The sequence below is a fragment of the Puma concolor genome, chromosome E3 (genome assembly GCF_028749965.1).
Source record: "Puma concolor isolate L17-30 chromosome E3, mPumCon1.1.hap2, whole genome shotgun sequence".
NCBI classification, from domain to species: Eukaryota; Metazoa; Chordata; class Mammalia; order Carnivora; family Felidae; genus Puma; species Puma concolor.
In genome coordinates this window covers 25245666-25270560 of record NC_141682.1, presented here as the reverse complement: position 1 = coordinate 25270560, position 24895 = coordinate 25245666, and the positions used below count along the sequence as shown (strand labels likewise).

The 24895-nt window shown below is 52.1% G+C and overlaps 1 protein-coding gene across 1 annotated transcript; it reads left to right on the top strand.

The window, feature by feature from the left end:
• Positions 1-1427: 1427 nt before the first annotated feature.
• On the top strand, positions 1428-22416 carry SDR42E2 (short chain dehydrogenase/reductase family 42E, member 2). Its single transcript, XM_086692804.1, has 12 exons — positions 1428-1511; positions 3698-4507; positions 4989-5084; positions 6631-6688; positions 7410-7528; positions 8162-8237; positions 12054-12136; positions 13721-13858; positions 14398-14463; positions 16708-16771; positions 18131-18204; positions 21290-22416. Exons 2-12 carry the CDS (start codon positions 3734-3736, stop codon positions 21527-21529), a joined length of 1788 nt encoding a protein of 595 aa, XP_086548930.1. The 5' UTR covers positions 1428-1511; positions 3698-3733; the 3' UTR covers positions 21530-22416.
• Positions 22417-24895: the final 2479 nt, after the last annotated feature.

The window sequence follows — 24895 nt, the reverse complement described above, 5'->3', positions numbered from 1 at the left end:
CGTAAACTATGCTGTTATCAGGACTACAGCCGCCAGCCGGACCTGGGGATAGGAGTCCTGTGGCCCTGCGGGTGGGAGAGGACAGGCTGGTTTTGGTACACGGAATGATGCACACAGTTTGGATGTGGTTGGGGAAGCGGTGAAGCACAGGACCCGGGTGTGAACTCCAACCTCTCATATAATGATAACCCCTACCGTTGGTTGAGCCCTGACTGGGCAGGCACCATACTGTTGGCATATACCTTGTGTGCCCCAAGCCCAACAACGTCACAGCCGTACAGCACACACAATTTCCAGTTTGTGGATGAGGAAACTGAGCCTTGTAGCTGCCCAAAGACACGTAGCAAGAAAGTGGCAAAGCCAAGATTTAACGCCAGGGCTGACTCCACGGCCTTCTCCCACCAGGCTTTGAAGCCTCTTTTCATCTCTCTGAACCTGTTCTCCTGACTCTAAAATTGGACCAAAACAGAGTTGTGAGGATTAAGCAAGCAAGATACCTTACCACCTGGCACCTGGCATGTTCTGCCTAAGATTTTCTTTTCTCTTTCCCACACCCACCTATGCCCACGGAGGAGGCTCCAACGGGCGAAGACTTCCCAGTAGCCTCTTCAGACCAAAGTAACCAGGTGTCAGTGGCATTTGGGGCTCAGAGTCGGCCCTGAGAAGCACCAGCTGCCGGGCACATGCCTTCCCCTCTGTCACTGCGCCTTGCAAATGGGTTTTCCAGGGATGGTGTGATCCAGCTGGTCCTCAGCGTAAGGGAAGGACCAGCACTGAAGAAGCACCCCTAAACGCGGAATGACCCCACCCCCCGCAAGAACAGATGAACCCAGAAATGGGTGGAAGAATGCAAGGAAGGAAGGGGAAAGAGATGGGTGGACAGGAGGCAAGAAAGATACATGGAACGAATTAGATGGATGGAAGGCTGGATGGATAAGGTGGAAGGATGGAATGACGGACAGACGGATGGATGGATGGATAAGATGAATAGATGAGTGGACAAAAATAGCAAAACCAAAATTGTGTGGGAAGATGGATGAAGAGACAACGAGGTGGATGAAGAACAGGTGAGATGATGAACAGGTGGACGAGGAAGAAGGCAGGGAAGGCAGGAGGCATCCTGCACAGACAGGAACGTGTTGGGGAGCGGATGGATGGGTAAGGGGGTGAAGGAAGAAACACTGTTTCTTGGGGTTCCAGGACCACTTTGCGGCAGGACAGGACAGCACGCAGGGCCTTTGCGTCCTTTCCCTACCAGCAGCTAAGCCCATTTCACCCCATCCCTGTTCGGCGGGCCTCAGTTTCCCCTCTGTGAGAGCCTGCACCGGGCTCCAGAAACACGGGGGTGTTCCCACGCCGCGTGTGGGCGGGGCGGGAGGCGGGGCGCGGGGCGGGTCCCGGAGCCCAGCCCCGCCCCGCCCCAGGAGGCGCCCGCCCAGCAGAGCCCGGGCCTCACGCGGAGAAGGTGGGCTCAGCGCCGGGAGCACGTAGCGCCGCGGGAGCCCAGCCGGGTGAGCGCAGCCGGGCGCTGGCGGGAGCTGGGGGGTAGGGGTGCGGGTGGGGACAGCTGGGGACCCTGGGACGGGGGACGGGGCGGGGGGCCGAGGACACGCCCGAGCTGCCGGGGCCGGGGATGGGGCTGCTCTCGGAGTGGAGGGGGGTGGGGGGGCGAGGGGCACCTGCTCCTGCCCGCCTCCGGGACGCGCTGAGGCCGGGGTGGGTCCCTGGCGCCCCTTCCCCAGTTGCTTTCACCAAACTCCACTTTGGGCCCCCAGGGACCTGGACCCAGGCCGACCCATTTACTGAGACTCCATCAAAGTTAGCGAATGTTCTCTGAGCCTCAGTTTTCATCGCTGGGTGATGGGAGCGGCATCCTGTACTGCACGGGACTGCCAGGAGAATTTAATGCCGCCCTGGCTGCGCTCAGCAGGTGCTTGGCCGCAACACACCCAGATGCAGAACAGTTCCCGGTGGTTTCATGCAGTCAGCAGCTACTTACCACCTGCTTGGCGCCAGCCCTGTTCTAGGTGCTGGGGACGCGCTGCTGTGAACAAAGCCCTACTGGAGCATGCTTTCCAGTGGTTTGCCAAGGGCTCCGGCATCTGCGTTTTCAGGATCACCTGGTGAGGTAGAGCAGCCAGGGTTATTTGGGTCCATTTTACAGCTGTAGATACTGAGGTACAGGGAGGTTGTAAGGAATTCACCCAGTCTGTCTGTCTGTCTGTCTCCCTCCCTCTCTCTCCCCCCCCCCCCCCCCACACACATCCCCATAGGATAGAAAGCTCCAGTCCCGGAGACCAGTCCCTAGAACAGAGTCCTAGGCAGAGAAGGGCTCCACTCTGGGGCTGCATCCCCATTGGGGAATTAAACTCATCCCCAGTGATGACTCAGATTTGGAATGTCTCCTCACTCTTAAACCCATGAGTGCCAGTGTTTATACAGCATGTGACTGTGTCCCTGACCTAGAACTTTGGAGAGCAGGGCAGTGATAAGGGGGAGACCAAAAGGTACAGCCCCTATATCTGTCAGGGCCCCTGCCCCTTGACACTCCCAGCAACAACCATGGGGCTCATCACTCAGTCACTCGGTTGTGCTCATTCTTTTTTTTTTTTTTTTTACGTTTATTTTACTTATTTTGAGAGAGGGAGAGTGAGAGAGAGATAGAGCATGAGCAGGGGAGGGGCAGAGACAGAAGGAGAGAGCGAAGCCCAACGCTGGACTCGAACTCACGAACCGTGAGATCATGACCTGAGTCGAAATCAAAAGCCAGGCTCTTAACCAACTGAGCCACCCAGGTGCCCTGTGCCCGTCCTTTTTTTTTTTTTTTTTTTTTTTTTACAGCCAGTAGGCATCATGCAGAGCAGAGACACCTGCCTCTGTATCCACAGGGCCTGGCAAACAGTTGACCCACGGTATATGGTCACTGCTGTTATTATGGTGACGATGATCATCCGGCCCCTGGTGCTGCCTTAGCCTCAGGTGGAGCAGGAGATGGGGGGTGGGGGTGGGGGGGGTGGGATGAAGATGGTGATAGTGACTGAAGCTGGGTCACTTTAAGTCTGGAGTCAGGACGACAGGATCCTCAGTGCTGGACCCTGCGGTTCACCGACCTGACCCTGAAGCCAGCAGAGGGCTTGGGCAGACCTGTACTGCCAGCCACCTGCACTGCTGGGGCACCTGGGAGAACCAGGGGCTGCAGATTCAGGGTGGGGGTGGTGCAGCTCTTCCGTGCAGGTTCCCAAGCACAGAGCCCTTATAGACCCCATGGGGATTCCTCCTCCTCATCTCTTCCCTTTATTTCCCCTTTTCTCCTCTTCCTCCTCTTCCTTCTGTCTCTTTCTCCAGGAAACCCTCCCCATCTTCCCAGTCAGAAGCAGTCACCTCCAGTCTGCTGGGGTTCCCCTGGGCATGATTTACTCTGCCTTCCTCTGGTACTGCATGGGAACGGGGATTTTAAGGAACTGGTAGAGAAGTTAGGAATGCTTGGTGTAAACCTCAGCCATGCAACGTGACTTTGGGCCTCAATTTCCCCAGCTGTAAAACACAAGGGAGGCAGCAACCACCTTGAAAGTTCTCAAAATTCTGAAAGGGACAGGTTCAAAGGGTCTCTAAGCACCCCCAGGGGTTCCCCTTAGTCTGGTAATCCACATGATTTAAGACAACTCTAGAATGTTCTTTCTTCTATTTTTCTCTACAGGTGGACAGATGCTGGGTCTGCATGGCTCAGTAGAGAATGAAGCCCAACCCAGCAGGCTCCTCCCCAGAGGCCTGCAGAGCTGCAGGCCAGGGCGAGAAGAGCTGCCCCGTCTGCCGGGCCTGGGGAGGAGTCTCAGGCCTGGGGTCTGAGTCAGGGCCTGGTGCAGTTTCAGGGCCTACTACTGTTCTGGGGCCTGGGCCAGGGCCTGGGGCTGTGTCAGGACCTGGGCTGGGGCCTGGTGTGGCTCTAGAACCTGGACCAGGGCTTGGTGCTGTGACCAGACCTGGACCAGGGCCTGGTGTGGTTCTAGAACCTGGACCAGGGCCTGGTGCTATTTCAGGACCCAGACCAGTGCATGGTGCTGTGTCCCTACCTGCACCAGAGTCTGGTGCTGTTCCGGGTCCTGGACCAGGGTCTGGTGCTGTGTCTAGACCTAGGCCGGAGCCTGGTGCTGCTTCAGGACCTAAGCCAGGTCTGGGGCCTGGGTCAGGAGCTAGGTCAGTACCTGGGCCAGTACCTAGGCCAGGAGCTGCACCGTTACCTGGGCCAAGGGTAGAGCCTGGGCCCAGACGGGGTTCTGGAATTGGGCCCAAACCCAGTGAGCCAGAGACAGCCCCAACACTAGCACCACAGCAGAAGACTCAGGCCACACCCACGCAGGCCCCTAGGCAGAAGGTTCTGGTGACCGGAGGAGGAGGCTACCTGGGCTTTAGCCTGGGTTCTAGTCTGGCCAAGAGTGGCACTTCTGTCATCCTGCTCGACCTCCGCCGACCACAGTGGGAGCTGTCCCCGGGGACCGAGTTCATCCAGGTGCGGTGATGAGCATCTTGGGGACTGGTGGGGGGGCCCAGGCTGCTGGTGGAGGTCTGGGGACAGTGTCTGATGTGAAACCCGTGGTGTGATATTGAAGAGAACAGGCTCTTGGAATCAGACTATTTAAACTCTGGCATTTCCCAGCTGGGCAACCATGGCCACAAGGCTCCACATGTCTGAGCCTCCGTGTCCCCATCCATAGAAAGCAGGATTCACGAGGGTCTTCTGGGGAGGCCATGAGACTGTGCACGTAAAACACCGAGCACAGCCCCTGTGAATTGGCTTGATAAATGGAGCCGCCAACGATGATGAAGACGATGATGCCCTGTAGAATCATACGCTAAATCCTGCCCCACAGCCTCTCCCACGGTGCTCGGCCTGGGTCAGGGGACCAGCTCTGGGAGCTGGCAAGGAGCAGGGTTGGTATCTCTGCCTTGGCCCAAACCTCCTGGCCCCAACTCTTCCTTCTGTGTTTCAGGCCGATGTCCGAGATGAAGAAGCCCTGTATCGTGCCTTCGAAGGGGTGGACTGCGTCTTCCACGTGGCATCCTATGGGATGTCCGGTGTTGAGAAGGTGAGCACCCCAACATACAATACCTGGAGTTAGAGCGGGGTTCAGATCCGGGCTCTGTGCACCCCCAACTTTACGTGCCCTTCACCTAATCCAGAAAGGACTCAGACTATACCCAGCCTGCATTTTGCATCCATGGGACCACATGCCAGTTCTGCCACTTTCTTGCTGTGTGACCCAGGGCGAGTTAACTTAACCTCTCTGAGCCTCTGTTTCCTCCTCCGTACTAGTACTTACAGTGGGCTGGTAGCCATCAAAACAGACACCCTTTGACTCAGAAATCACACTGTGTGTATATTTGCAGCATTGTTTTAAATGACAAAAACAGGAAGTAAAGTAAATGCCCATCAGTTAAGGACTATTTAAATAAATTGTAAAGTCTCCCCACATTGAAATTCTATGCAGCCATTCAACAGAATGAAGTAACTCAATATGTGCTGATAACGGAACAATTTCCAAGGTGCTAAAACAGTGTTTGATATCCTCCTGTTTGTATAAAAAAGAAGCTAGGATATTCACATGTGTGTATGTGCTGATATGAATAAGTATAGATTATGTCTAGAAATACACCAGCCTGTAATAGGAACAGTGGTTGCCTCTGCAGGGGGTGGGGAGGAAGGCTGGGAGTCAGGAATGGGAAGGACATTTCCTTTTCACTATATACCCTTGTTACTGTTTGAGTGATTTCTTTAAATGTTTATTTATTTTTTTTGAGAGAGAGAACACGCACACATGTGCATGTGGAAGTAGGAGAAGGGCAGAGACAGCAAGAGAGAGAGAGAGAGAGAGAGAGAGAGAGAGAGAGAGAGAGAGACAGTCCCAAGCAGGCCCTGCACTGTCAGCACAGAGCCCAACATGGGGCTTGAACTCACAACCCTGAGATCAAGACCTGAACTGACATCAAGAACCAGACACTCAAGCAACTAACTGAGCCACCCAGGCACCCCTGTTTGAGATATTTTTAACCATGTGATTGCATTATCTATTTAAAAGCAACTGCAATGAGGATAAATATAGTTTAAAAATCAAGATAGAATCCATCTCCTAGTCTGGTCGGAAGGATTAAGTAAGATGCACAGGCTTCGCCCTTTTCCGGGCACACGAGCAGCTCTCTCTCTGCAGACAAGGTGTTTTTATTTTTCACACCCCAACCTCGCGAGGGCATGGACAGTATTACTCTTGTCTGTCTTATAGATAAGGAAACTGAGACTTCCATAGTGAGGAAATGACCCAAACATTTTGAGCCCCTTTTCTGGGTCAAACACTGTACCAAGTCCTCCCATAGGGTGCATTTCATCCTGCTGACCACCCAGAGGGGAGCTGATGTGATAGCTGAGGGCCAGGCAGAGGTGGGGGGCGCTCAGGGGGATGCTGACAGAGCTGGGCACTGGTACCCAGGGCTCCTGCACCTCCTGTGGGCCTCCCAGATCCCTGCTTCTGAGCTGGACATTCTGTAGGCCCTGTCCTGCCCGACCCTAAGCCCAGCCTTATGGCCTCAGCGACGAGGCATGACAGCACCACGACTTCCCACCTCCGTCTTGTCTTTTAGCTGCAAAAAGAGCAGATTGAGTCTATAAATGTTGGAGGCACCAAACTAGTAATCAATGGTAGGCGCTCCGAGCTCCGTGTGACCTGCTGTGTGTTTCCTGCTTCTCTCCCCTCTCCTGCCACAGGCCTGGCCCTGGGGACAGGGTAGGGGGACAGAGGTGGGACCCTCCTCCCCTGCCCCCACCCACCCCAGTGTAGGGCCTGTGGGCAGCACATCCTTCCTAAACTGCAGACCTGCCCAGGCCCCTGCATGGGACAGGTCAGTGTGGCCACAGCATGTCTGGGGACACAGGCAGCGGAGTTTACATTTCAGGGATCAAGAGTTAGAAAAGTTGCTGAAGCACCAAAATAGAAGACCCACTTATGGGGGCTCTGGGCATGTCTGCCTTGTCCTGCATCCGGTCTTTTCTCTGATTCTAGAGTGTCTCTTTCCTATGTCCCCATCGATTGAAACTTTCTTCTGACTTGCCCCCAGCAAGGTAGCTCAGGGGCCACAGCCATACTGAGAAGGAGGAGTGAGCCAGCCTGGCTCCCAGGGCCCCACGGAGCAGGGACTTGACCCACACCCCTTCCCTCCTGAGCAGCTCTGTATTCTGGGAGGGCCCCAGGGGCCAGGATGTGTGGCAAAGACTGGGTGGAGGTCAGTGGATTCTCCCAGGGAGGTCCCAGTGGGCACCTCCTCCTCCAGCTTCTACTCATCTTGGCCGTGTGTGTGTGTGTGTGTGTGTGTGTGTGTGTGTGTGCGCGCGCGTGCTCATGTGTGTGCCGTTGTCACTGCAGTTTGCGTCCGTCAGCGAGTTCCAAGGCTCATCTACACCAGCACTGTCAATGTCGTGTTCGGCGGGAAGCCCATAGAACAGGGTGATGAGGACTCTGTGCCATATTTCCCACTGGAGAAGGTACCTGGCTTCCAGGAGAGGTGGGCAGGGCCACTGGGCTTGGGATCCACAGCCCGAAGGGTAGGGATGCATGGAAACCAGAGTCAGCTTCACAACTCAGGCTGAGTCCCATGAAGAAGGGGTCCCCAAAACCGGGTAGCACAAGCCTCCTATTTTAGGGGTTCTGAAATCAGACAGACTTGGCCTTGAGCCAGCCAGGCCACTCTCTACCTGTGGGGCCTTGTGCAAGTCACTTTGAGCCACTGTTTCTTCATCTGGGCGTGAAAACACCACCCCGGTGGGGTGTGGAGAGCAGGCAGCGAGTTGATGCGTGTGAAATGCCATGAACACTTGGAGGACTGCATGGAAATAGTTCATCCAGTGCACACGCAGCATCTGCATCCCGGGGCTCGCGCTGGGGGCCAGCAAGACCCTCCCCGAGTGAAGGAGCTCTGGTCGTCGTTACTGCTCTGAACTCTGCTCCCATGGCTCCTACCCCAAGGGAAAAGAAGGGCGCTGGCCATTTCCCAGGGGGAGCCCCCAGAATCCAGCCCCTATGTAGTCTGAAGCAGGGAGGGCAGCCCTGGGCCCAGAGGGGCTGGGCAGTGCCGCTGACCCCTACCTGGTGGTGCTCTTCTCCTTGTCCTCTGGCAGCATATGGACCACTACTCACGAACCAAAGCCATCGCTGACCAGTTGACCCTCATGGCCAATGGCACACCTCTCCCAGGTAAGTGTCGTGGGGCCCTACCCAGGGCAAATGCACATGCCCCCCGCTGCCTCCCCCCAGAATATATGTGCGAGTCTAGCTTTCAGCTTCTATGTTTCTGAGGTTCACCTTCCTTCCAAAGGACAGTTCCCCAGGGCCTCTGTCATTCATCATTCCACAAATTCTGAGCATCTGCTATGTGCCCAAACCCCATCAGGGACATAGTCTGGAGAAAGTCACATCCAGTCTCTGCCCTCAAGTTGCTCACATCTTGGGTGAGGGAAGAGACAGATAAGAGTGGATCTTTCTTCTGCCACATAGGAGTAGATCTAGTTTAAGGATGTTTTTTACTTTTTAAAAAAATTTTTTAATGTTTATTTATTTTTTGAGAGAGAGAGACAGTGCACAAGTGGGGGCGGGGTGCAGAGAGAGGGAGACACAGGATCCGAAGCAGGCTCCAGGCTCTGAGCTGTCAGCACAGAGCCTGATGAGGGCTTGAACCCACAAACCGTGAGATCATAACCTGAGCCAAAGTCGGATGCTTAACCGACTGAGCCACCCAGGTGTCCCTTACATGCTAATTTTATATGCAAAGGTCTCAGTAATTCTTTACAGCATCCATATGAGCTAAGAATCCTAAGGATCCCCTGCTTTCCAAACTCAGGAGCCAGATAGATTTAGATATATCCCTTGCTCTTCAAGTGATCACTTTCTGCTTTCTGAAATTCAGAAACTAAAAAAGAATCAGAAAACTTGGTTTCTCTTACTACCTTAAGTATCTAAACTCAGGAGCCAAGTAGATTTGGAGAGTGAGGGCTGGTTGCAATTATAATCCCCAGATTTATAGGGGAGGAGGCTAAGGCTGAGAGCTGAACTGACTTAGCTAAGGTCACCTGGCTATTAGGTGGCAGAGGTGGGATTTGAACACCCCACCCCTACTCCAGGGGGCGTCTAACACCAGAGCCTGGAGCTGAACCATCATGCTTCACTGCAGCCACAGCTGAGCAGGCCACTGAGCACAGGCTCTTTTCCCTAAAATCCTCCCACTCCATCCTGGCACCCTGGGCCTGTCAGGCCTTGACCCCTGATCCCAGTGGGAACATACATCCGGCTGTTTTCCCAGGGGGTTGACCCTGTGCGGTTGAACTGTCTTTTCTGCCTGGAGCCTTCCATGGCCGGACCAGCAGCCTGCAAAACAGACACTTAATCCTTTGGACAAGAATTATTTATACGAGCATCCCCAGCTCTTCGTGGTTGGGAGTCATGGATACCCTGGGCCCTGCCCCTCTGTGACGTGGCTGCCCAGTGCCCCGCCAGTCAATGTCAGCTGCAACCTGACCTCCCCGCCGCTCCCCTGACCATGCCCAGGTGACCCAGAGTTTAAAATTAGCTGCAGTCTGCTTACAGAAAAGCTCACCTGATACCTGCCTTCCAGGAGTCCAACCGTGGTCACGCTGGGTGATTTCCAGTCCCTGCTAACACAAGCTGGTCCCTGAGACTCTGCCTGTAACCCAGCAAGGAGAGCCCTGGTCCCTGAAGCAGAGCCCTGAGAGTGCAGATCTCAGCTCAGTGTGATGGGACAAATGACCACAAACTTGGTGGCTTAAAACTGAAAGGTCTCCTCTTGTGGTTTACAGCCAGATGTTGGAGATCAAAGTGTGGCTTGGGCTGCACTTCCTGTAGGAGGCTCTATGGGAGAATCATTTCCCAGCTTATGGCCCCACTCATTCCTTGCGGTTCATGTGTCTCTTCTCTGTGAGTCCCTTATAAGGGATACTTGACATTGGATTTGGGGCTCACCAGCATAATCCAGGATGATCTCATTTTGAGAACCTTAATTGTATCTGCAAAGGCCCTCGTCCAAATAAGGTCATACCCACATGTTCCAGGATGTGGGCATATCTTTTCTGGGGCTACCACTCAGTCCGCTGCACTGGCCTCATTGTAAAGTGAGGATATCGGTGGAGAGGCAGTCAGGGTGTTTGGCTATGACCCAGGACACTGGCCCTGGCAAAGTTTGCAAGGAAAAGGAACTTACTATGGAAGGATGTTGGATAGCTTCTGGAAAATATATTTGCAGAAAAATGATCACCAGAGCTTGCAAAAAGGACAGGGTTGGGGCAGCTCCGGGGACCTGGGTGGCAGGAGCTGGTGACCAGTCTCTTCAGGGTGAACCCACTCTGAGGATTTTAGAGCCCGGTGTCAGTGATACCGAGAGTCACATTCCTGGGTGAGAACATGTCACTGGCCCAGCTTGGGTCCCATGGCCACCCGTGGTCACGTCTCCTCCCGTGGTCACTCAGAGGAGAGTGACACATCTGGTGCATCTAGACTGATGGTCCCCTAAGACCTTGTGCAGAGGGGGAGGGACCCCCAAAGGAAGGTGGGCTTCTGGTCCCAGAGGACGAGGTACACTGGGGCTTCCCAAACTGGGGTGCGGTCCCTTGGGGAACCTGAGCCTCAGGAGAGTAGGAACATCTTCCAGAAGGTTCCATCTCCAGGGGTTGGATTAAAAGTCAAATAATTTACAAATAAGTAATTAAAAAAATTTTTTTAAATCTTAAATAGATTATGAGATAAACTGAAATTTTTGTAGGGTTTCTTAAGACTTGACAGACATATGTCTGTGGCAGCCTTCAGGCTGTACCCCCAGACTTCTCCAGAGGAGACTCGTTTACTGCTTCCATCAATGTGGGGAGACCCGTGCCAGAGAAGTTGGGGGGCTCTGGACCAAGCTCCCTGTTGGTCTGGGGGACTCTGCTGGCACAGAGCAGTGAGAGTGAGGGGAACAGCCTCCAGGCTCTTGTGCTGATGGCTCCAGTCTCTTCCCTTCTCCACTGATTGCCTGAAAAGTACAATCGCTACCACTACTTACAAAGCACCCATTTTCCAAGGAGACCGAGGCTGCGCGAGCAGAAACACAGAGTCCATTTGTAGCATCAGAACCTGGGCTTTGGTCCCCCATCTCATCTCTACTGGGCTGAGCTGTGTGCCCTTAGGCAAATCGCGTCCCTTCTCTGAAGCTTGGTTCTTTGATCCAGAAGCAGGAATAGTAACAGTTCTCACCTCATAGGGTTGCCTTGAAGGAAAAAACCCTGGGGGCACCTGGGTGGCTCAGTTAGTTAATCCTCAGACTTCATCACAGTTTATGGGTTCGGGCCCCGCATCAGGCCCTGAGCTGATAACTCAGAGCCTGGAGCCTGCTTCGGACTCTGTGTCTCCTTTTCTCTCTGCCCCTCTCCCACTCACACTCTGTCTCTCTCTGTCTCTCAAAAATAAATAAACATTAAAAAAAAACAAACCTGGCTTACCAGAGCACCAGGCACATAGTAGGCTCTCCCTGAGAGTCACCAGAGTCCTTATCTAGCTGATGATCAGAAAAAGGAAAGAGCTACAGCTGTTGGCACAAAGGAGTGAGGGTCTCTCTGTGCATCTGTAAAATGGGCACAGTAGGACTCTCAGGGGAGCCAAAGGAGATTATGTCTGCCAAGTGCTGACTGAACTGTCATGGGCCACGTACATATCTGCATCTCAGTCTTACCTCTGTTACTGGCCCGTGAGCATCATGAGGGCAGGGACCATTCCTTGGTCATCCTTGGGTTCTCCACAGCATCCATCCCAGGGCCCAGTGCAAGGGGGAGAGGTTGGGGAACCCCTCAATGCTGTTAAATGACTGACTGATGGACTGAGAATAAGTAATTCAATGAGGAAAGCCCAAGGGACTGTCTTCCCTGCCGACCTATCCAGGTAAGGACTGGGAGATGTGGACAGCATGTCTGTGTCTCTCCCTGCTGGTCCACCCCTCCCCAGGCCCTGACCTCCCTCCCTGTGTCCTAGGAGGAGGCACTCTGCGGACGTGTGTGCTCCGGCCCCCGGGGATCTATGGCCCTGAAGAGCAGAGGCACCTGCCCCGTGTGGCGGTATGTCAACCCAGGCCTGTGCACAAGGCACAGGAGGAGTCTGGCTGATGTGTGCATGGATGGGGCTCTTCCAGTCTACAGTCACTGTGTCAGTCTTGGGGCAATGTCCTGAGCCTGGGACTCTTAGTTCTGGGAGATGTCCCTACCCCTATCAGACCCACGAGGAACAAAGGTCTCAGTGTGTGCCAGCCAGGGTTAGGCACAGGTTGGAGAGACACGGAGCTATGACCCCAAAGAGGCAGAGGGAGCCTACTGTCCCTACTCAGATGTGGGCTCGAAGATGGCCAGATGGCTCATCTCGTGCTGCCATATAGAAAGCCTCTCTCCAGAGAAAGCCAGGTGCCAGCAGTATAGCTATGAGGGACTGGAGGCCCTGTCCTCACATTTCTCACAGCCACGTCAGGGAGATGGATGCCACAGTCACAGAGTCAGTGTGGTAAGTATGTGGAGGAAAGGAGAATGTGGGAGCACAGCAGAGACGACCTGGTAGGGGCAGTCCAGGAGGACTTCCTGGAGGTAGTGATGCCTATGCTGTTTGGAAAGAGAAGAAAGAATTAACCAAGGAAATGGGGTGGAAGAGAGAAGGTGGTCCAAATAGAGCAGCCAGCTTGGGTACAAACCTGGAAATTAGAAAGATCACTATTCCAGGCTTCGGGACAGATCAGTGAACAAAGCAGACAATGATTCCTATCCTTGTGGGGCTTATATTTTCACAGGAGGAGATGGATAATACGCATGATAAATGATAAAGAGTGTTCGAAGGTGCCGGGTACGATGGAGAATGAGGACAGGGGGAGCAAGGTGTGGGAGCTGGGCGCACAGGCAGCCAGGGAGTCTCATCGAGCAGGGGACAGGGGAAACTTGAGGCTTCTTCACCTTGAAGGAGCTGGCAGGATGCACCACACAAGTGTTTAGGGGAGGACCTTCCAGGCAGGGGCAGGCCCCGAGATGGGAGCCTGCTGCACAATCCAGGAGGAGGCCATGTGGCAGGAGCTGGGTGCACAAGGGAGTTAGTAGGAGATGAAGTCCGAGAGTAGCTGGGACCAGGTCAGAAGGGCCTCCTGAGCCGTTGTCAGGACTTTGGCCTTCAACTTGGCAGTGGGCATCTGAAAGACTCCGAGCAGGGACACATAGGATCTGACTTCAAATTCAGAAGGATCCCCCTGGCTGTGCGGAGAACAGCAGCAAGGACCATGGGTGGAAGCCGAAGCGGCTAGGAAGCTATTTCGGTGTCCAGGTATAGAAGCCGGGCAGTGGTCACAGCCATGAGAAGTGGTTGGATTCTGGACAGATTCTAATAGTTGAGTCCAGTGGGTTTGCAGGTGGCTTGAATGTGGATTGGAGAGAAGGGAAGGCCAGCGGAGGCTCCAGGGTTTCAGCCTGAGCCACAGAGTGCTCTCTAGTAAGATGTGGGGGGCCTGGGGGGGGATGGTGAACAGGAGCTAGAAGGTCAGGCGCACGCTCCAGGACATGGAGGCGTCGGGACCTGGGTCTGGCCTGGAGCTAGAAATTTGGGAGCCATCATCATATAAATGGTATTCAAAGCCACTCCAGACTTGGGTTTGTGTTTATCACCCTCTCCAGAGCCACATCAAGAAGAGACTATTCATGTTCCGATTTGGGGACCGCAGGACACAGATGAACTGGGTCCACGTGCACAATCTGGTGCAGGCACACGTGTTGGCAGCCGAGGCCCTCACCGTGGCCAAGGGCTATGTAGCTGTGAGTCTCCTGCCATGCTGTCCCCACCTCCCCCCAGCAGACGGCAGGCGGGGTGCCCCATCCCTAGGGGGTTCCTGGCTCACACACATTTCTCCCCAACTCAAGATGGCCGGTGGGACTGTGGGCCCAGGGAAGCTAGGGGTGGGGTGTCTTTATAGGGCATCGCTAACTCCTTGCGGTAACCCTGTGATGTAGGTGTTGTGGATCCTGAACTAATGGTAACCAAATGCTAAGCATTTTACCTATGCTGTCACATTTACTCTTCACAATAGCCCAAGAGGGAGATCCCATTATTTTCGTCCCATTTAGGTACAGAGAGGTTAAGTGACTCTGCTGAGGTCACACAGCTTTTCAGTGTGGCAGTCTCAGAATTCAAAGGGAATTACCCAGGTCTGTCCCCAGGGTTAGACAATGGCCATGACTCCTCAATGGCTGCTCGGGAGAACTGGGGAGTCAGGGCAGCTGCTGGCCATCTGAAAGGGTGGGGTCAGGCGGTGGGCAGATGCCTGACTGTCCCCCTCCCTGTGTGTCCCTCTCAGAGTGGCCAGGCGTACTATATCAATGACGGGGAGAGTGTCAACCTCTTCGAGTGGATGGCCCCACTGGTAGGTGCCCAGATGTCCACCTGCCTCCACCCCAAGTGAGAATTAAAGGATTCTGCACATCTCCTCTCCTTGTCATCCTTTCCTACTTCCGGAAAATCGGAAGATTTCACATTGAAAAACAGCTCTAGCAATAGTGTCCACTGGGCAACATTGGAACTGGCTGGAGCTGGGTTGTGGCTCCCCCTTTGCGGGACCTTGTACTCTCCTGGTTTGCCTTAGCCTCTCCCAGTCTGATTCTTGATTTTTTTTTTTTTTTGTTTGTTTGTTTTCAACGTTTATTTATTTTTGGGACAGAGAGAGACAGAGCATGAACGGGGGAGGGGCAGAGAGAGAGGGAGACACAGAATCGGAAACAGGCTCCAGGCTCTGAGCCATCAGCCCAGAGCCCGACGCGGGGCTCGAACTCACGGACCGCGAGATCGTGACCTGGCTGAAGTCGGACGCTTAACCGACTGCGCCACCCAGGCGCCCCTGTTTGTTTGTTTTTAAATGTTTAAAAATTATTTTATGAGAGAGAGCACGGGAGAGGGGCAGAGAGAGAGAGAGAGAGAGAGAGAGAATCCCAAGCAGTCTCCATACTCAGCATGGAGCCCGAGTTGGAATTCAATCCCATGACCCTGGGATCATGACCTGAGCCCAAACCAAGAGTTGGATGCTTAACCGACTGAGACACCCAGGTGCCCCCTAATTTTTTTTATTTATTTATTTTGATTGAGAGAGAGAGAGGGAGAAAAATCCCAAGCAGGCTTAGGGGCAGAGAGAGAGAGGAAGAGAGAGAACCCCAAGCTGGTTCCATGCTGTCAGCGTGGAGCCCAATGTGGGGCTCAATCTCATGAACCAAACCATAAGATCATGACCTGAGCTGAAATCAAGACTCAGACGCTCAACTGACTGAACCACTCAGCTGCTCCCTGATTCCTGATTTATGTCGACTTGCCCTGTGGAAGTTTGCTCATGATGCCCCCACACTATGTGATGAAGCTGTGTAAGGGGTAAGTGGAAGGTAGACTGAAGTCAAAGGAAGCTGTTAGCCCTGGGGCTTCCTGTGCTGCAGCCCCTCCGAGAACCCTGGCCTCCACACCCAGCACCCTGCAGACTCCTTCTTGGGGCCAGGCCTGCCTGGAAGAGGTTGACCAGAACCCCTCTGATGGAGGATCCATCTGTGGGGCATGCAGACATGTCAATGTCAACAGCTTTATTGAGCATATACTGTTCGATTCACCTATTTAAAGCACATAATTCAATGGTTTTTAGTATATTTAGAGTTGTGCAACCATCACCCCAAAGCCCTACACAGCCACGAGTCTACTCTCTGTTTCTATAGATTTGCCTATTCTGGACATTTCGTATAGATGGAATCGTACAGTATGTGCACTTTTGTGTTAGGCTTCTTTCATTTAGCATCATGAGTTCAAAGTTCATGTGTAGCCTGCATCATATCAGTATTCATTCTTTTTTTACTGCCCAAAAATATTCTATTCCAGGGATAGACCACATTTTGTTTATCCATCCATCAGTTGATAGAAGTTGGGCTTTCTTGACTTTGGGGCTATTATGAATAAGATTGTATACGTTTTTTGTGGACGTACGTTTTCATTTCCCTTGGGTGTTTACCTAGGAGTGGAATTGTTGGATCATATGGTATCTCTGTTTAACCTTTTGAGGAACTGCCAGGCTGTTTTCCAAAGTGCTGCACCATTTTACATTTCCAAAACCAGTGTAACAGGGTTCCATTCTTCCATATCTTTGCCAACACTTGTTATTGCCATTTTTTTGTTTTTTTGTTTTTGTTTTTTTTGTGACCCAGACAGTTTTTATACAAGTGAAGACTTCATCTTGTGCCAGCCTATCTCTTCATGCATCTCCTACCACCCTCCACACACATGCCGGATTTTTTTTATTATTATTCCTTAATAGCAGAAAAGTCAATTCTAGAAAAATTAGGTTTTACGTTAAGTGCCTTGGAATGTCTTTGGGTGTAGGCAGATGGAAATAATAACTAAATGATGTGAATGATCCCAGGTTAAAAACCTACCCATGCATCCATGCCCTGCTTGATTTTTCTAGATCAAAGCTTTCCATTTCAAGACTGGCACAGGGTTGGGGCTGGCTGCTGGGTTTGCCCTCTTGGGTGGGCAGGCAGAGGGCCGGGTGGTACCTCTACAGAGGGCAAAGGGAACATGTGGCCTTTCCACACCAGCCCCTGAAAGACCATTTCTCATCTCAGGCCATGTTTCCTTGCAGTTTGAGAAGCTAGGGTACAGCCAGCCCTGGATCCAGGTGCCCACTTCCTGGGTTTACCTAACAGGTAAGGGAAGGGGTGTGTGTATTACAAGCCCTCCATGTACCAGGTGCACATGCATCACCTTATTTCAAGCCCAGGGCCAGGACTAGGTGGAGACGAGTGAGGCACTGAGGGCACAAAATCTAAGGAGACCGTCACTCTCAGGGGTCAGGTGCTCCAAGCCTGATCTGCATTTGCCTGGCAACCTCCTTGCCATAGTCCTGACCCTGAATAAACCCTACCCTACTTTCTAGGTGGGTATGATTGGACCCAAGTAAAGATGAGGCCTCTGAGGCCCTGAGAGGTTAGTGACCTGCTCATGGAGCCACGGTGAGAAAGCGGGAGAGGCAGGTTCACACCCGGGCTTGGCTGACTTCAAAACCCACACCCAGTCCTGTGGCCCGTCTTGGAAGGCATCACGCCAGTCAGGGGGACAGGGGGCCCTAGGGCTGAAGAGAAGTCTGCCTCGGAGCAGGTGGAGCTTCCTCCGCACCCTGAAGCTCAGTCTCTACTCTCATCCGCACCCCCCATCATCACCTCTGCTGGCCTCCTTCCAGCCGGAATGCAGACATCAGGCATGGAGTGGTCAGCCCGAGGGGGACAAGTGATCCTCATGACACGAAGAGCTGCGTTCCTGGAAAATCTTAGCTAGATCTGTTGTATTTTAAATGCATTGGGGTGCTTGACATTTAAAGCAGGGATTTACAAACTTATGCCCACTAGGCCACACGTGGGGTGACTTCTCACGCACAGTGTTGCCACAATGATTGACACTCTTTGACCCCCCAGCTGGGGAAAGAGCAGCTACACGTTCTGGCAGTTATATAGGATTGTATAGTGTTCCTAGCGAGCTAACTATAACCCCCTAGTTCTTAACTCTGGCTGCGCATTAGAATCACCTGGGAGCTTATAAAACATAAAAATGCCTCAGCCGCATCCCAGACCAATTACATCAGCATCAGCAAGAGCAAGGGGGTGGGGGAAGCATGAGCATTTTTAAAAGTGGTCCGGTTGAGAGCCACCATTGCAACTTCTTTCTCTCCTACTCAAGAGACCACATTGGAATAGAAGTGAGGGGGGGAAGGAGACATGATTTGAGATAACTCTGAATCTGCTCTGATTTGTTTTCAAATGTCAGTCCTTTAATATTAATAACAACGTACTTGTGACACATTTCACAGCCAAACAAGCCCCCACCCCCACCTCCCTGGCACGAGCTGACAACTGCTGATCTAAAGGAACCCAGGGACAGGAGAATTTTGCAAAATGAAGAGACTCCCCCTAGCAAAGCAAATAATGCCCCCAACTCATTTGTCCCCGAGGGTCTCCCCAGAGCTTGCAGAGCAAGGCCCCCTGGTCACTGGCCCTTCTCTCCCCCCACAGCTGCGGTGATGGAGTATGTGCACCTGGCCTTGAGGCCCATCTGCAGCGTCCAACCACTGCTCACCCGGAGCGAGGTAGGTGGGCTGCTGGGGCGGGAGTGGGGGGGAGGTGCCCTGCACCACAGCCCCACCGCCAGCTCCCCTCACCCGTTGGACACCATAACTGGATCCTTGTCTGAGGTCTCAGAACCTTCCTTGTGGGCCCAAATCTAGTGCTAGCTTTTTACAATCATCCCAGCCTCTGGGCTTTTGCTTAGGCTGTGCTTTCTTGGTCTGAAATGTGATTAGCTCTGAGCCTGTCCCTCATCCCTGTCATTCATTCATAAGCAGCTTATCTTCGCTGCCAGACCGGAAGCTCCCAAAGACAGGTTCTGTGACATTCACATTTTTGAATACGCCAACACTCCCCACCAGTGCCACCGACACTCGAGACACATGCACACAGAACCTGGTGGTTCTAGGTTCACGGTTCACGCTTACTGAATAATAAGTATACAAGTGCCTACTGTGTACAGAATACTATTCCCAAATGATGATGCAGATTTCTCTTTGTACATACAGTTTAAAAAAAATTTTTTTTCAACGTTTTTATTTATTTTTGGGACAGAGAGAGACACGGAGCATGAACGGGGGAGGGGCAGAGAGAGAAGGAGACACAGAATCGGAAACAGGCTCCAGGCTCTAAGCCATCTGCCCAGAGCCCGACGCGGGGCTCGAACTCACGGACAGTGAGATCGTGACCTGGCTGAAGTCGGACACTTAACCGACTGCGCCACCCAGGCGCCCCATTTTTTTTTTTTTTAATTTTTTTTTCAACGTTTTTATTTATTTTTGGGACAGAGAGAGACACGGAGCATGAACGGGGGAGGGGCAGAGAGAGAAGGAGACTTTGTACATACAGTTTAAAAGAGAGGATGTTTTGGGGCGCCTGGGTGGCGCAGTCGGTTAAGCGTCCGACTTCAGCCAGGTCACGATCTCGCGGTCCGTGAGTTCGAGCCCCACGTCGGGCTCTGGGCTGATGGCTCAGAGCCTGGAGCCTGTTTCCGATTCTGTGTCTCCCTCTCTCTCTGCCCCTCGCCCGTTCATGCTCTGTCTCTCTCTGTCCCAAAAATAAATAAACGTTGAAAAAAAAATTTTTTTTTAAAAATAAAAATAAAAGAGAGGATGTTTTAATGCAGGTTGTAAATAGTAGTGTTTGGCATTACTTGCAAAATCCTTCCAGTTCACTCTGCATTTGATTCTCTCTGATGTCCTGCTAAGTTAGGAAGGGCAAGAGATTATGATGGTGTTTTATGATAAGAAACTGAACTTTATAAGAAACTGAACACTGGAGAAGTTAGTGCTTGTCCAAGGTCACACACTTTGGGAATTGACTTCATACTCCAAGCTCAGTGCTGTTTAACTCAGACGATAGGGAATGGGCCACAGCAAGAAGCACTTCCCTGTGGTTTCTCCTTTGAACTATCCAGACTAGCAGAGGAAAGAGAATAATGACAATAGTGGCCATCTACTGAGTGGTGATGATATGCCAGGTGTTGTGCTTTATATCATTTAGTTTTCAATGCTACTTGAAATTGTAGATTGTTACCTTCATTTACAGAGGAAATGAGACACACAGGGGTGAAAAAACCTGCCCATGAACATGCACTTAAGAAGCAGAGCTGGCATTTGAACCCAGACCAGACCTAAATGATTTCAAGCTCAAAGCGAATCAGGAATCACATTAATGTAAATTAGTTACCAAGTCGCTGCTGAATTGCGGAAGGGACTTAGCTCCCCTCCTTCTTGTTTCACTTGTAAGTTTCCTTGTTCAGCTAAGGGGCAAAGGATCCCTACTTAGCTAAGGAAGTTTCTGGGCACTATGGCTCTGGCGCCCTCTGCTGGTCAAACTGTGACATACCCAACCAGCTAGTTACAGTCCGATTCATTGAACATTTTTTGAGCCCCTAATGTGTGCCAGGAACTGTGTAGAGTAACTAAGGCAAGACACAGCCCTTACCTCGAATACCTCACAGTCCAAAGGGGAAGACAACTGGGAAACCTAACACAGTATAAGGCCTATACTGAAGGAAATTATTAGGAACTTCAGAGCACACAGAAGGGGCACCTGAGCTAGGTCTGAGGCAGTTAGGGAGACTTCCCAAAGTAAGGTAACATCTAAGCCTGCGATCTGAGAGCACTGTGTCCAGGACCTTGCTGATCTAGTTCCCAGCTGTATCCCCCAAAGCCTTGAACTTACTACCTGGGGCAAAAAGGAACAAGACTGGCCTCTCCCCTCTCCCATGAGTATCCAAGACCAGCAGCTTGGCCAGAGGGGCTGTTTCAGTGCCATGGGAGAATCAAGCCATTCTCTCAGACCCCCTCCAAGTGTCCGGCTGAGGAACAACAGAGGAAGACATGAGGTGGGAGGGCATCCTCTCTCCGGTCCCAGCATGGCCAGGAAGTGCGGGGCCTGGAATGCGGCTCCCCTGTGAGTCTAGGCAAGTCATCTAACCTCTGTAAAGAGGAGACAGTGTTAGTGCCACCTCAGGGAATTAAATAAGATAAGGCCTAGAAAGGATTTAGCCCAGACCAGGCACAGGGCCTGTTCAGTTATTCATAACTGTCAGTACTGCCCTTGAAGCCTATGGGGCCCCAGGCAGCCCAGAAGCTGGAGAGAATCATATCTTCATAATTGAATTCCTCTCTTAGGGAAGTTTAACCAGGGAGGGTGTGAAGGCTGTGTCCTGGGGCTGTAGCCAGAGAAGCCTAGCGTGTTTCCTGGGGACATTTCCGGAGAGCAGCGCCCGGGGCCCGGGCAGGGCGGTCAGCTTCTTTTAGAACATAGCCAAGAACCTGCTGACTCCCAGCCCTGTGCTAGGCCGCTAGCCCGGGAAGGGACGTGCAGAGGTGGGACCGTCATTTTGGGCGGACTGAGAAGTTCAGTAGGGTGGGGGAGATGCAGAAAACGCCTCCTGGAAGCCTCTCTCTCGAGGAAAATGGGAGAAGGGAGAAAGGAAATCTTCCCTGAGGAGGTGCGAGACGCAGCACATGGGATCTGATGTGCGAAGGAAGGGAAACCCCTGCCCTCTCTTCCCTGTGGGTAACACAAGTTGCAATGTGTTTCCCACCCTCATGGGCCCGCCACTCTGCTACCCACCCACCCACTCCCCCCCCGCAGGTGCGCAGCGTGGCCGTGACACACACCTTCCAGATCGCCAAGGCCCGCGCCCAGCTTGGCTACGCGCCAGACAAGTTCCGCTTCGCCGACGTCGTCGAGGAATACGTGAGGTCTACGAGCCGGCGGTCCCGCGGCTCCACCGCGCGAACACTCCTACGGTTGCTGCTCGGGCTGCTGCTGCTGCTCGGGCTGCTCGCCCTGGCCCTACATCTCGTAGGCCTGCAGCCGTCCGATGTCTGACCTGCGCCACTGGCCACTGCCTCCTCTTACCCAGCTTCACCTTCTGGGCTTGGACCCGCCCCCGAACCACTGCCCCGGCCACACCCAGCCCCCTGGGCTTGGGCCCACCCCCTAGGTCTTGACTCCGTCCCTGCCCTGCCCCCCCCAGGCTTGGGCACGCCTCTGCTCCTCCTCTTGAGCCACGGCCCCGCCCTGGCCCCGCCCTCTGGGTCGCCCAGGCTTCATGCCTGGCCTGGCGGGGTTATCGAGGAGGTAGCCGTAAGGCCTCCTCCGCCTTCTAGGCTTTCTCCCTCTGCTCTGCCCAGACCTAGCCCAACCCCGGATTCTCCCCTGCTTTGGTTCCGCCCTGTTTCTGGCCCTACCGGTAGGATTGAGCCTTCCCCTTGGTTTCTCCTTCCGGGACTGGCCTTGCTCCTCCTTCTGGATCCGGTCCCTCCCCTCTCCTGCTTGTAATTCTGCCTAGCCCCGCCCTCTCCCTCTCTGGCTCCACCCCCTCCCCAGCCACGCCTCCTAGGTGAGCGCTTAGGGCCTGGCCGGAGTCATCTCTAGCGGCTAAGTGCTGGCGGGGGTGGCATTTGCAGCTGTTGCCTCTCTAGAGACATTGGACCGTCCTCACTGCCCAAGCTCCTTTCTGTTTGTCCTGAGACAGTCTTGGGATCTTGGAATAGACCGATTCTAGGAGAATTGCTTTTGATCTGCTACCTTGATGTTTTGGTTTCACTCAGTCATGCACTTCTCCCTATGTGATGATAGCCAGGGTTGGAGGGACACCGGAGACCCAGGCTTCTGCCTAGCCAGACCTGGCCTTTTGGGTTTCCAGTTTATGAGTCTGGGGCTGATAATAAGCACAGGCTTCTGTGTCAGAAAAGATCTAAAACAAAACAAAACTTTTTTTTTTTTTTCGTTTATTTATTTTGGGGACAGAGAGAGACAGAGCATGAACGGGGGAGGGGCAGAGAGAGAGGGAGACACAGAATCGGAAACAGGCTCCAGGCTCTGAGCCATCAACCCAGAGCCCGACGCGGGGCTCGAACTCACGGAGCGCGAGATCGTGACCTGGCTGAAGTCGGACGCTTAACCGACTGCGCCACCCAGGCGCCCCAAAACAAAACTTTTTAAGGTGGTCAAAAGATACAAACTTCCAGTTATAAAATAAATAAGTTATGGTGATATAATGGTTACTATGGTTAATAATACTATATTATATATGTGAAGGTTGTTAAGAGAGAAGATCTTCAAAGTTTTCACCACAAGGAACACAGGGTGGCTTGGTTGATTAAGTGTCTCACTCTTGATTTCAGTTCAGGTCAAGATCTCCCGGTTTGTGAGTTTGAGCACCATGTTGGGCTCTATGCTGATAACACGGAGCTTGCTTGGGATTCTCTCTCTCTCTCTCTGCCCCTACCCTGCTCACTCTATCGCTCTCTCTTTCAAAACAAACAAACAAAAAACTTTTAAAAAGTTTTTATCACAAGAAAAAATTATAACTATATGTGGTGACAGATGTTAACTGGATATTGTGCTCACTTCATAGTATATACATATATCAAATCATGTTGTACACCTGAAGCTAATATTCTATGTAAATTATATCCCCAAAAATAATTTTTTAAAGAATTGGACCTTTTGAAAAAGTACCAATATAATTGTAATGGGAAGAATTAGAACTTGTTTTGGTCATACTTTATAATTTGGTATTTCTTCCATATATGTATTTTTAATGTCTTTAATGCTTATTTATTTTTGAGAGAGGGAGAGAGAGACAGAGCATGAGAAGGGGAGGGGGAGAGAGAGAGGGAGACACAGAATCCAAAGCAGGCTCCAGGCTCTGAGCTGTCAGCACAGAGCCCGACGTGGGGCTAGAACTCAGGAACTGTGACATCATGACCTGAGCTGAAGTTGGATGCTTAACCAACTGAGCCACCCAGGTGCCCCTATTTCTTCCATATATTAATAAGGGAGCAGTGGTGATCACCAGAATCTTTAATGTTTAAACTCACAAAACTTCGTAATCCAGCCTTGCTCTCCACAGAAACAGTGCCCCCTTCCACATTGTCTTGGTATTGATTGTATCAAGATATCAGTGTTTAAATATATCCATGTATATATCATAATGTGTACAAGTGGAACTGGCCCATCAAACAATGGATCCTGGCAGAGAAGAAAACCATCACAAGCCTAACAAAACTTGTGGTGGAGGGGAACGAATGTATTAGAGCCAACATGACCATCCCCAGTGTATCCCTCTCTGCTGAACAATTAAGAAAGTTTGTGAAGCAGTTAAAAATTGTATGCTCCTCTTTGATAGGTTGAACTGCTTGTGTGCATATAATTTTTCAAAGCTCAGTAATAATCCTTTATGTCTGTTTTGATGCTTGACAGTTTGAAAGGGCTTTCATCTGTATGCCCTTATTTCTTTTCATTTTTTTTTTTTTTTTTGATGTTATTTTTGAGGGAGACAGAGACAGAATGCGAGTGGGTTGGGGCAGAGAGAGAGGGAGGCACAGAATCCAAAGCAGGATCCAGGCTCTGAGCTGTCAGCACAGACCCCAACGCGGGGGTCCAACTCACAAGCTGTGAGCTCATGACCTGAGCCAAAGTCGGGCGCTCAACCGACTGAGCCACCCAGGCATCCCTGTATGCTCTTATTTAATTCTTAGGGCTACCCTTACAGTAGGTTTTATCATTCCCATTTTACAGATGAGGAATCTGGGGGTGTGTCTAACTAAAAAGGGTGGGGGTTACTCCTCTGCAGCTGAAGTAATTTGGAGGCGCTGTCCAAGGCCCACTGGCCCAACGCCCATGGTTATTTCTGCTCTTCTGCACCTCAGCCATCTCACGGCTTAGTTTGAGCTCTGGTGTCTACCTCAGGCCATTTGGGGCTGGCAGCCCTTGGGCTCCCTTTCTTCTCAGTAACATATTTGCATCTAAACTCCCCTCCTTCTTCTTTGACTTTCCTCTATCAATCCTGAGAAATCTGTTCCCAGAGCCAGGAAAACAGACTTTCACTGTTCGCATAATCTTCTACACCTTTTGTCTACTGCCAAAACAGCTTTCAGAAAACAAAAGGAAAATCAATTCCTTTGTTCTCTCCATTTCTCTAAGTCATCTGTTTCCTGAGGCTCTGAACATCTACACCCTGGGCCTGGGGGCTGTGTGGGTCACTATGCCAAGAAAGCTTCCCTCCTTTCATGTTTTCACCCAAACGAAAAGGAGGTAGCACCTGCACCCAACAGACAGAGTTCCTGTGAGGATTTTAGAGGCAGCTCAGATAACCAGCCCTCCATGCATGAGGTTCTGAGAGAGGTAGGAGGGCCTAGCTTACTTGGAAACACTGAGCAAAAGCAACATGAATGCAGAAAATAG

Coding starts and splice junctions, on each gene's coding strand:
- SDR42E2 (XM_086692804.1), top strand. CDS start 3,734: ATGAAGCCCAACCCAGCAGGCTCCTCCCCAGAGGCCTGCAGAGCTGCA. Junction 12,137..13,720: donor GGCACCTGCCCCGTGTGGCG/GTATGTCAACCC, acceptor CACCCTCTCCAG/AGCCACATCAAGAAGAGACT. Junction 16,772..18,130: donor TTCCTGGGTTTACCTAACAG/GTAAGGGAAGGG, acceptor CTCCCCCCACAG/CTGCGGTGATGGAGTATGTG.